Genomic DNA, 12,324 nt, shown 5'->3' on the forward strand with positions numbered 1-12,324 from the left:
CAATGGTGACGGGAAAATGGAAGAGTGGTTTGCACCATGTGACGACAGCCCGTGCCTGAACAGAGGAGTGGGGGCAGGTTCAGTGGGGGGTGGGGGAGAGTTCAGGGGGGTGGTGGTGGGGGAAGGTTCAGTGAGGAAAGGTGGGGGTGGGTTTATTGGGGGTTGGGAGAGGATTCAGTGGGGGGATGAGGGAGGGTTCAGTGGGGAATGGGGGAGGGTTCAGTGTAAGGAGGGTGGGGAGGGTTCAGTGGGGGATGGGAGCCGTCAGGGAAAAAGCCTTTAGCTCTGAAATGATCAACCCCCTCTCCTCGACCCCTAGCGCATTATAATATAGATGGGTGACTGTGCCCCATCTTGTGTACCACTCTTTGTCTCTGCAATTCCGTTATCCAGAATATGGAACTTTTAGCATTCAAATGCTGGATCATAAGCAAAAAACGAATCCTTTGTCTCCACGGACGTGTTGGCATTGCCCATTCACCATGCTGGTATATCCTCCACCTACCACGAGGGAACGTGAAAATGCATCACACATGTTCCTATGTATAAAAAAAACCAAAAAAAAAACCACCTTTAGAGGCCATTTTTCCCCGCAAGCGGGGGTTGGCCTTTTTCGGGAACTGTGGTTGTTGTTGTTTTTCGGTCCCCTTTTTGAAGCAATGTTTTACGGCCGGATGCCCTTCCTGACGCCAACCCTTTTTGCCGCCTTTAACGACAAGCAGGGAATTACCAGTGAACTGGTACTCAATTTGCCGACCTCGGAAGGATGACAGGCTGAGTCAACCCCCCTGGCGTTAATTCAGCGATTGACCGGGATTCGAACCCAGGATCCTAGGATCCTAAGCCGGCACCCTAGCCGCTAGCCCAACACCAGGGCTTCCTATGTATGAAGTCCGTAAATCTCTTAATTACTTTAAGACGTAAAGTGTTAATTTGCAGTCCCACTTTTCTCTCCCTCTCCCCCCCCTCCCCCCCCCACCCCCCCTCTCTCTATCTCTCTCTCTCTCTCTCTCTCTCTCTCTCTCTCTCTCTCTCTCTCTCTCTCTCTCTCTTATTTATTGGTAATGTGGAGACTGAACCTTTATGCATATGTTTTCTAAATCACTCGTCATCAAGTGGAGGCAAGGCAGCAGTTGCTCAGGTGGTCCATGTTGTTTCTAGCATTAATTTTATCTCGTCTGGAACGAAGTTCAGGGGAGCTTATGCGATGGCGCATCGTCCGTCCGTCCGTAAACACTTACAACTTCTTCTCCGAAACCGCTGATGGGATTGCAACCAAATTTGGCACAACTGATATTTGTTATGTTGTGACTAAAGTTTGTGTTCACGGCCCTAAAATAAAATCGGGATTTAAGGAGGTCTACTGGGGGTCAAAGTGGATCCAGGTTTGACCCCTCCTACACTCCCCCCCAGAATAGGTATTTGCTTTCTTCTCAGAAACTACACACACAATTTCAATGAAACGACCACAACCTTCATAACGCGTGATGTCCCAACGATTGTTCACATCATTAGAAAAATCTGGGTCTACGGGGCACTCCAGCCTTGGCAGGGAGAGGAGATTAAAGGATTCCTTTGAGAGTCGCATGCTGGTTACGAGAGTAGAGGAAGTTAGTAATCCATGTGTGGAGTTTACCTTGGATTCCATAGGTAGACAGTTTGTCGAGCAAGGCAGGATGCCAGAATGTATCAAAAGCTGGAGATGTGGCAAAGATACGACCCTGACCTCGGTACTCATATTGAGGGCCTCCACCCATTGTTGGGAGAGTAGAAGCAGCATGTCCAAGGTAGAGTGGCCTGGTCTGAAGCCAAATTCTTCAAACTCTTTCTTCCGGTTTATGCTCCAGGACAATATTTTGTTTCCACCCTTGAGACATCGGCTTGTGATTAAATTAAGTCTCCTTACTATGGTGTGTCTACAGGTGCTCACTGCTTGTGTGTTTACAGGTAAAGAGTGGAGCATAACGAAGTGAAGAAGAAATGTAATTTCAAATGGAGCAGCATGTAATCGTACTAACGAAGAAGTAGCCAAAGCCAGAATAAAGAGTTTGAAGAATGGTGAAAGCATGTGGATACATACCTGATGGAGGTAACGGGGTGTTCAGAGTAGAATAAGCGAATGAGGAATGATGCGAAGGATTTAGTCGGAGTAGAGTGTTTGAAAGGAGAGGGGTGAAAGCTTGTAGTTAGGAAATGGGAAATTGAAACAGAGTGGAAGAGCTATTTTCAGAAGTTGCTGAATGAAGAAAACAAGTGGGATGGAATTGCTGCATCCAGTGAAACGTGTTGATAAAAGGAATTCACAAATTAGGAAATTGGATTCGCAAATACGAGGATTAAGAAAGGCAAATAACCCGATCCCATTGGAATGATTATTTAACCCTAATCAGGCCTGATTATTTTGGACTTTCTCAAAAATCCGCAAACCCTCCCCGCCCCCCAAGAGATCTCAGCCGTAAAGCGACGAAATAAAAACAAATTTGACACACATGTAGATTATGTCAAAGTGAACATATATGTGAAGTTTAATCATCATACACTCAAGACGTTTTTTTTCCTTATTAGCTCATTACATATTCATATATGCAAATTTTGCACATTTCCTAATTTGAAGGTATTTTAGGCAAAGGGACATGGTATAGATGGTGAGATACTCACCACATCTTCAGTGAAGAGTGAATTTTTTGGATGGCCTTGACCTTGACCTAACGTGACCTTGACTTGATGACCGTGAAATCTAACACTGTGGCATGTAGAGGAGAAAACTAACCCCCCTCCCACCGCCCCCCTCCCCACCTTCACCCCTACCTCCCTCTGGTCTGATTAGGGTTAGGTGATTGAATTGTCAGATCAACCGGAAGTAAAATGGATGATGAACATTATTTGTAGGATGATTGGAATTGTGGATATATTCCTGATTTATTGGATTGATAGCATTGTTGTACACCATCATTGAGGTGAAGACCTTAAGGAGGGTCAAATCGATGGAGCGAGCCTTGAACATATTTGTAACGTGATTGAAAAATAGTTATTCATGTGGATGGAAACGAGTTCTGATTTATGAATGGACGATGTACAGCTGATGCAATCTTCATCGTCCGTTTTCAATTGATTGGCAGATCCGAGGGAAATATTTGGGGGTAAAAAGGAAATTGTTCCATGTTTTTGTCGATCTTGAAAAAGTATTATGATGGAATACCAAGAAACATCATTGAATGGGCACTTGGAAGGCAATAAAAGAAGAGCGAGTAAAATAATTAATATCATTGTATGAAAGTATGAAAACAGCATTGAGAATAAAAGAAAGACGTGCAGTGAGTGTCACAACAAATGTAGTGGGGTGAAGGGGAGTTTGAATCACCCAGCCGGTTGTTTCAAATGTAAGGAATGCTTCAAAGGAACTAAACAAGACAATCGCACTACAGTGCAAGAAGATGTGGGATGTGGAGCGAATATTGAAAGGGTGTGGAATTTTTGTTGCTTCGGAGACATTCCATCAGGAGAAATAACAAATTCCAGATATAGTAGCTCGGCATGAACGGAAAGAGTTGGGAGGGATCCCAACAGGTGAGTATGTGCCGAGGGAGGGCCAGGAAGGCAACGGTGTAACCTGTGTAAGGCCAGCCTAATGTATGGTGGTGAAACTTAGGGCATGAGGATCCAAGATGCAAGAAGAATGGAAAGGACACAGATGAGGATGTTAAAATGGATGTGTGGTGTCTCATTGAAAGATAAATAGTGTCGTGTGGTTCAGATCTTAGAAAGATTCTAAAAATCAAGAGCAGATATTGAATTGAGAACGATAAGTCTGAGGTCGTATGGTCATGTAGCCCGAAGGACAGAACTTATCATGGGGACAGCAGGTTTTGTGCAGGTGAAAAATATTTCTAATCTGATGAGACTTGTGGCACAGGTAAATGTGTGATTCTAAAATGTAAACCAACTTTTACATCGATTGCGCTCTATACTCTATAGGATCATGGTAGGAGTGTGGTTCAAATAACTAGAATCATACACATCCATGAGCGATTGTAACACGTCTCCCTCGCCTCCACTCACCTTCACAATTGCAAAATTGAAAGGGAAGACCCTGGACCAATGCTTACCGGCTTTTGTCTCTTAAACGCCGTGGTAAGATTTGTATTCCTGTGATCGCAGGCCTTTGACCTTTGACCCATTAAAATAAGATCGGAGGCTTGAATCGGAAAAATGAAAATAGAGTACCGAATTGTATTGGACCAAGGTACCTCAATTCCAAGGTTTAAGAGGAATTAGATGTGAAGGAATTATGTGCGATTGTAATTATTGGAAAGAAAAAGGAAATTATGAAAAACAGTACGTCCCCACCCTATTGGGGACGAGACGTCATGACATTAAATAAGGATGTTATGTTTCGGTGTTTGCACACATTTCCACAATTGTATCCATTTTTCCTGGTCTAGACAACATGTTAGTTACTTTATTTTCCCTTGAGTTAACCCGTTGAATATGCACCATGAGACTTTATTGTGTTTTCAGTCCTGTTGACTTTGCACATATCAATCCTGTAATGCACGAACGGTACATCCCTTTTCGGGTACAAGTTGGAGAGAACATTACTTCACTCTTCTGGGTGATCCTGCAAGCAATTCACTTTTCAAGTCCTTGTTTTTGAGCATTACATATTAAAATTTTTTGATGTAGTACACAAAATTGCAATTTGGATTTTTAGAGATGTTGTTAACTTTGGTTTAATATCGGACATTGTCACATTCTTTGAATGCCATTGTTATTAGCCCAACCCTGCGCCCAGCGAGAGAGTGTGTGTCTGTCTGTATGTCTGTCTGTCTGTCTGTCTTTTTTGTTGATGTTGTATTTTGAGCATGAATTAGAAAAGAAACCTGTGGTTGAACAGTAGGCCTATTTTGGTTTGCAATGTGTTCTGATCGCTCATGCACATCATGAGATATTTCTTTTTACTCTGTCTGTCTGGCAGTCAAACAGGATTGAAAATTATTTCAAACAGGAAACTTAGTGTTTAATGATTTCATAAAGGACACAAAAAACAGGCACAAAAACTAATGTAATGTGTTAAATAAGGCACAACTGTGGTAAAGTTCCGGAATCTTTTTTTACATGAGCTTTAAAATGATTATTTCTTTTCAGTTGAATTATAGACTTGCACACTGGTTGGGTAAGTTGTTCGATGAACTCTCTGGTTCGTGTTTTTTTATCGGGGCAGAGGTGAGAGTGCTTGGAGAGTCTTTAACGAGATGAAATTTTAAGCAACACTTACACGATGTAAAGGCTTGAAAAGTGCATCATTACCTCTGCCACCAAAGGTAGATGGAGGTTGTGTTTTTACCCCTGTCTGTCTGTCTGTGAACAAGATATCTAAAAAAGTTTTGGATGGATTCGGACGAAATTTAGTGGAGAGTTTGAACATGTGACACGGAACAAATGATTAGATTTTGTTGAAGATCTGGATCCGCTAATTTTTTTTTTAATGATTCTTTACTATTGAGAGGGCAAAAAATGATGTACAGCACAATATCTCAAAAATTTGTGGACAAACTGGAATGAAATGTCGTGGACAGGTTGGGTGTGTGACGAGGATGGATCGATTCAAATCTGGTCAAAATCTGGATCCGGATATGAGAAATTTAATTTTTTAAAAGTGATTCTTCACCATTGAGTGATTTAAAAAAATGCCAACAACGATAAATAACATGGTATTTCAAAAAGGAATGGTCGAGTTATGACTAAACTTGGTGAATGAGGTGGTTAGGTGACAAGAACAAGTCAATTACATTTTGGTTCAGGTCCGAAACCAGATTTGGCCTATTGGTGGGATACAAAGCGTAAACTGTTCAGATTGGCAAGGGTATGCTCTCTACTGAGTGCTGTTCTAGCTAACATCTGCAACTCATTAATCTCTCGCCCAATAAAGCTAATAAATATACAACTTCATTCACAATATTTGTTACAGCCACGGGTTTCAGGTCTACTATGAGGGGGATCCTTGGTTCTCCTCAGACTTACCGGGCTTGAGGCCACCAATCACGGATACCTTTGTGTCATGGTGGGTTGCTAGGCAACCACAAATGCCAATTAGTCTACCATGTGGTCCCAGGGTTCTCTGTCTAACCACCGTTTGCTTGGGTCACGTGGCTTTCGATCGGAGGACGTGCCCTCCGTTATGCACCAATCTTATCTTGATTGGATCTTAATCAGGGCTGCCGAGCTTGCCACTGCTGCATACTGGATATGAATATGAGCCGATCAAGTGGGGTAGTAGAACCTCCCAGTCTAACGTAATGTGCGAACAGTGCTGAACCAATGAAGGAAAAGACGAACAGGGACAGATTGAAAAGGAAGTTCAAAAAGAGGGATTTATTATTATACAAACCAAAGATAAGTGTGAAATGCGGAATCATGGAAACGGGGAGAGAACTCAGGGACTTTAATGTACAGCAAGTGTAATCAAAAGGAGGCATACAATTCAAAATGTACAAAGCAATCGCAAGCAATAAAGAGTGCAGCGATATGTACAGCAAAGTAAATGAACAAGAGCAGAACTTAACATGTGCCGACACAACATGGGTACCCAATCAGACCATCCGCGGAGGAAGATAAGAACAGAAGAAAGAGGCAGTACGATGGTTATCGGCCTGTTAGCTCACTGGGCGGGGCAGTCGTGTCTCTGTGACCCAAACGCTAAGGGTGCCGTCAACGGGGAGGAATACTGTAGTGTCTAGGGAGCGTGTTTTCATAGATGTGCAGGTGGGTGCCTGTCATGCATGGGTGCAAGAGAAACTGCGAAGGTGCGTATCTGTGGGGTTGCCCTAAACAGGACAGTTGGTAGCACTGTGCCCTGTTGAGTTCAAGTAGAACGATTTTATATACAAAAGGCCAAGAAAGGATATGTGAGACAAATAGCCGACTGCGTGAGAATCTAAGAGAGTGTGTATGCATGGCTTGGCTTCGGCCCTCACCAGTGCCTTCGCGCCGTCCACCCCAAGGCTTTGGCTCACAGCTCGACCCCGACAACGTCAATACCACCATTTGAGTCTCAATCTCTGCTTGGGAAGCACCACAGGATGAACACCAAAGCAGGACCAAAGCCAAGAACCAACGTGCTGAGCCGCTTCCATCATGGCTCTTTTATAATCCCTTAGCTGGGGCGGGGCCCAAATATCGGATCAAACAAGTTCTTGGTAAAATCTCGGACACCGATTGGCTCACTTCCGCTTAGCCCTGCTCTCTCCAGACCTCGGCAACAAATTTCGTCCAGGTGATCTCTCAGCCCCTGCACGCGAAGGAACTCTCACAATTAACATGGGTGGGTGCTCAAGACGTTACAGGCACGGGGCGAACAATGGATGCTCATAATTGTTTGTAGGATGAGCGTAGCGATCAAGTGTCAATAGGACGCTAATGTTAAATTAGCGCCCATTTATTCGGAGGTTCCAGGAGGTTTGTAGAGTGAGAGTTTGTCGCTTACCACCGCTATGCTGCGCGCATTTCACTTCGTGTTCCCAAGCTGGCGGCAGCGTCTGTGATGGCGTAGATGAGGTAATTTAGGCAAAGTTGTGGTGAGTGGGTTCATGTTGTTTTTAGGTCGAGAAGCAATGAACGGCATGTATAATGTCTTAATGTCATGGAAATGAATGTGTGCATAGAACCCAAGTGCAAATAAGAATGTCGATTAAATTTATTGTTGATTGTTGTGCACTTACGGGGTCGTGTAAAGGAATATTCTAGGGAATAAAGCAGGGTGACGTTTGCGTTTTAGCGAGCGATTCAAACACACTTTGGGCATGATATTCAAATGGGCTCGGCCCGTGTTACACAGCACACGCTGCGAAGCTTGCAAATAAATAATAATTACCCCCTAGGAAATGGGGAGGAAAGGGGAAAACCTCTCTAGCCCTCACCAACGCATTGTACCACATTCTAACCCACGACACCAGGGGAAGGAACTACTCTGACTTTACACTATGGAAATAACCGCACTGGGTGATCTGTATGTTGGGTGCCATTGCTTTCGGGGCCGGCTCCTAAAACCGCAACAATTCCCATCCGCCTTTCGGGACATCAAGTTATCGTGTGAATGAAATCTTACCTCCAGTCTTTTGTGACCCCATTGCGCACTCTAATACACACGGCTTTACTCTCGTTCTTCAAATGTGTACAAAAGTTGTTTTTTCCCCATTTTTTCAAAATATAATTATTTTATTTTTGAGAGGGTGATGCATTGGAGTCCGTTTGTTTGTCTGTTTGTCTTGTCCGCACAGAATAAATATGATTTTCTCTGCAAACATTGGTCCGATTGACAGGAAATTTTCACCATAGGTGCATCTCCTCCTTTATAATTTTTTAATGATAATTATGACATCATAGGTCAAGTGGTGCAGGTGCCATCGTGGAAAAACCGAAAAACTTTGTGCACCTCTATGTCTCTGAAAGCGCTGCATATAAATAATTGAGACATGGCTCATTGTAAAGAACTCTCCATGGGGAATAACAGGTTAATTATGATGGCATAGGGTCCTCCATTATGACGTCATAATTTGACAAGTACAAAACTTCATCCGATAAAGATGAAATTACTTGAGTTATCTATAGATAAATTGGTGGAGAAAAAAAAAAAAAGAAGATGTCATTGGCCATGTGATTCGGCCGCCATATTTGTTTTAACGCAAAAGCCTAAAAATCCACTAAAAGCACGTCCTGGCGAGGGTCTGCAATCTCTGATTGCTCTTTCTTGTTCCGTTCTGTAATGATGCAAAATAAAAGCCATGACCCATGGTCTTGGTTGACGTCTGCTCAACGCTGCCTTTTGACAGGGGTGAAAGGTCACCCACTTTTTGTGCATTTTGAATCCACCAGATCAAGTCAGTCCTAAAATGTAAGCATAATCTCCCGTGGCCGCAATCACATGCTTCTGCTCTAAACGGCACTAATGTCGGTTCCCTTCTGTCGTCCTACATCTACAACATGTAATAAATATGCACAGAATTTCCATGATGCTCAGACATCATAGACGAATAAAATCGATTGATGGCACTGGTTGTAAGGTGGTGTGTAAGTTGTCATCCACGTTCTTGAAATATTATCAGTGTGGCTTATGTTCTTCTTTGCTTTACTTTTACCCCCTCCATATCAACAGGTTTCCAGTAACATCTTTCGGACATTACCACCAAGTGAAAACCCAGAGTTTGACCCGGAGGAAGACGAGCCTATGCTGGAGGCTTCGTGGCCTCATCTACAGGTATTGCCTTTTACCTGACAGCCATTAACGAGCCTGGTGGTGTTGCTGGTGTTCCACCAGGTGTTCCTGGTGGAACCTGCTGGTGTTGGTTTAGCTGTTAGGGTGCCAGCTTGGGATCCTAGGATCCTGGGTTCGAATCCCGGTGGATCGCTGAATTAACACCAGGAGGGTTGACTCAGCCTGTCATCCTTCCGAGGTCGGCAAATTGAGTTCCAGTTCACTGGTAATTCCCTGTGTGTTGCAAGAGGCGACTAACAGGGTTGGCGGCAGGAAGATCATCCGGCCATAAAACATACCTTCAAAAGGGGGACCACGGTGCCCGAAAAAAGGCCAACCCCTGCTCTGCGGGGAAAGATGGCCTCTAAAGGCGTTTTTTTTTTTTTTCATTAACGAACAACATTTATCAATAGTCAAACAACGATGCAGTCAGTACCTGGTGCAGAATTTAGATTTTTCCTTTCTTTTTTTGTGTCTAAAAATTTTCATTTCATAAGGAAAGGTCTTTGGTAATGAAACAAAATAGGATCTCTGCAAGTGCATATTTTATTTCTGCAGCAACATTTTATTTGTTTTTTTTGCGATTGTCATCCATGCTGAGGTTTCAGTACATGAACTTTATCTACAACTGTTACTAACGATGGAAAACTTTTTCTTTCGTTTTCTACAAAAGTGAGGCTCGTGGAAGAGCAAAGGAAAACAAATAGTGGGGCAGAGGCAACAACCAGCCACAACCAGCAACGGTATGAACGAGCAAGAAAAGATACAACGCGAATGAGAGAAAGACAACGCGAATGCAGAAACGAGTAATTAAGAGGGTTGGGTTAGGAAGTGTTAATGTGTGTAAAGGATCGTGGGTGAACCTCGGGGGGTTTCTGGGGTTACACACACCACAGCGGCGGTGCACTGTCTCCTGAAGCCCTGGAGGGGAGTGTGAAAGAACGGCTTCTGGAAGACGATACCATAGACTGGAGGAGTGAGGAACAAACGGGTTGAGGTGTGCGGTCAGCATGGATTTTGTAAGTTTAACCAGGAATGAGGTGGTTTCAAACAGAGACCACCAACCTGCCTGCAATGTCACATGTGAGAGCAACAGACCGGGTGCTTGGACCTAGTCATGGGAGATTCCAACAATGCTGAGACCTTTAGATTCCATAGAATCCTGTAGAGACATATGTGATGCTGGGGCACAGATTATGAGCAGTTATAATTTACCAAGGAATCAGTTGGAAAGACGGAGGATGCATTTTCTTCCACTACACATTTTCTTCCAAGTTCCACTACACGTGCGAAAACACGACCACGAGATAGCCAACGTACCTCTGTGTGGTACAGTAAAACACAATGTTCCGCTCCAATCGTCACAGAATTTTTGAAATAGCCGATGATTTAATGCCCGTCCACGAATAAAGTTGACTGTCTGCACGACTATTACCATCACTTCTTTCAGTTTCTTTGACAACGTTTTGGACGCCAAGGCTTCGCGATGTAGAACACAGTGTGTGGTCAACACATGTGGGGCTTTCTCCTTGACCAGAGCGACGAACCCAGATTTCTTGCCAATCATGGCAGGAGCTCCGTCCGTGCAAATAGACCCAACCAAATCCCATGTTAACTCATGGCGATCAAAGAACAGTTCGATCAACTTGAACACATCAGCTCCTTTAGTTGTTGTTTCGTGTCGTTGGCATAATAAAAATTCTTCCTTGAGTTTCATTTCAGGAACGTAGCGGACGAATACGAGGAATTGACAGTGGTTTGAAACGTCAGTCGATTCATCGAGCTAATTTTTGCAGGACTGTTTTTAATCTCGCTGACAACTTGTGTTGCTATGTCCTGACTCATGTCTCCAATTCTCTGGCGTACAGTGTCGTTGGACAAGGACACCTGACTCAATCGCTTCACAGCATCCTCCCCCAGCACGATTTTAACCATCTCCAACGCACAGGGCTTCACTAGGCTTTCTCCGATTGTGTGGGGCTTCTTTTCCTTGGCAATCATGTACGAAACTTTGTAGGAGGCTTCCAGAAGAGGCTTCCCAGTGGGAACAAACCCATGCGATGAAAGAGTTCCTTTCTGATCATAACGAAGTCTTTTCACCTTTAAAGCATCAATGGAGGTGTCAACATGATCCCTGTGTTTGCTTTGGAGGTGCTCTCTCAGTCCTGATGGCTTCAAATTTCCATTGCTCATTACCAAATTGCAACGCATGCATTGGGGTTTATCAGTTCCATCTCCTTCTTTCACACAGGTGAAGCCAAAGCGAACATAGTCATCGTTCCATTTCCGTTTTTTGACAGAGGACATCTTGCCACAAATCTGTAAAAGAATAATAAGAAAACAATTAACAAACGCCACAGAAGATAAAACATTAGTTCACGTGAAATAAAGTGTTGGCCACTAACACCGAAAACAACAGAAAGAGATGTACAGAAGATTAAGAAATTCCTCACACTATACTACTTAAACGTACCCAATCGATCAACTTTCGCAGCTCAATCAATTTTCACGGACCGGGTGTTTACGGACACGGATATCCGGGTGTTTTTCACGGACACGTATATCCGGCCGCCCCATTTATGTTATTGCATTATAATGAATGTGAATGCCCTATTTATATTTAAATATACTTTGAAAACTTTGAATATCTTCAGATAAGTAGGCTTACTACTCACTTGGTTTGCAAATGTTTGCACCGGAATCAAATTGAGAATGAGGTCGTAATTGCCGCAATTGCCGATATTCGGTTATTCACCTAATGTCCTACAATCTCACGTAATGTAGGGTCTACATTAGGTGACAGCACATTGGCTCAGTGTGAACTTTGAGCCACCCTAATTGCTATGTAAATGTCCTCATTGTCAAGTCAATCATGCATTATAATCGCATGCATTCGCCCGGGGCGTATAGTTGATTTATTCGAATTTTATTAGAAAATTGAATTTATATTTGTTTGAAATATAATTATACAAATATAATTTGTTTTGAAATATTTATATTTAAATATATATTTATTATATATTTAAAGTTGATATTTCATTGAATTTATTACAATTTATCTTACTATAATTCAC

General features: G+C 43.1%; 1 protein-coding gene across 1 annotated transcript in view; it reads left to right on the top strand.

Moving 5' to 3' along the window:
* Positions 1-12,324, top strand: part of LOC137426569 (serine/threonine-protein phosphatase 2A 56 kDa regulatory subunit alpha isoform) — a 98,700-nt gene that overhangs the window by 37,053 nt on the left and 49,323 nt on the right. The window contains exon 3 of the mRNA XM_068115201.2: positions 9,152-9,253. Coding sequence (XP_067971302.1) covers positions 9,152-9,253 — 102 coding nt within the window. The remainder of the gene's footprint in view (positions 1-9,151; positions 9,254-12,324) is intronic.

This window comes from Myxine glutinosa, chromosome 5 (genome assembly GCF_964187855.1).
Source record: "Myxine glutinosa chromosome 5, kmMyxGlut1.1, whole genome shotgun sequence".
Lineage (NCBI taxonomy): Eukaryota > Metazoa > Chordata > Myxini > Myxiniformes > Myxinidae > Myxine > Myxine glutinosa.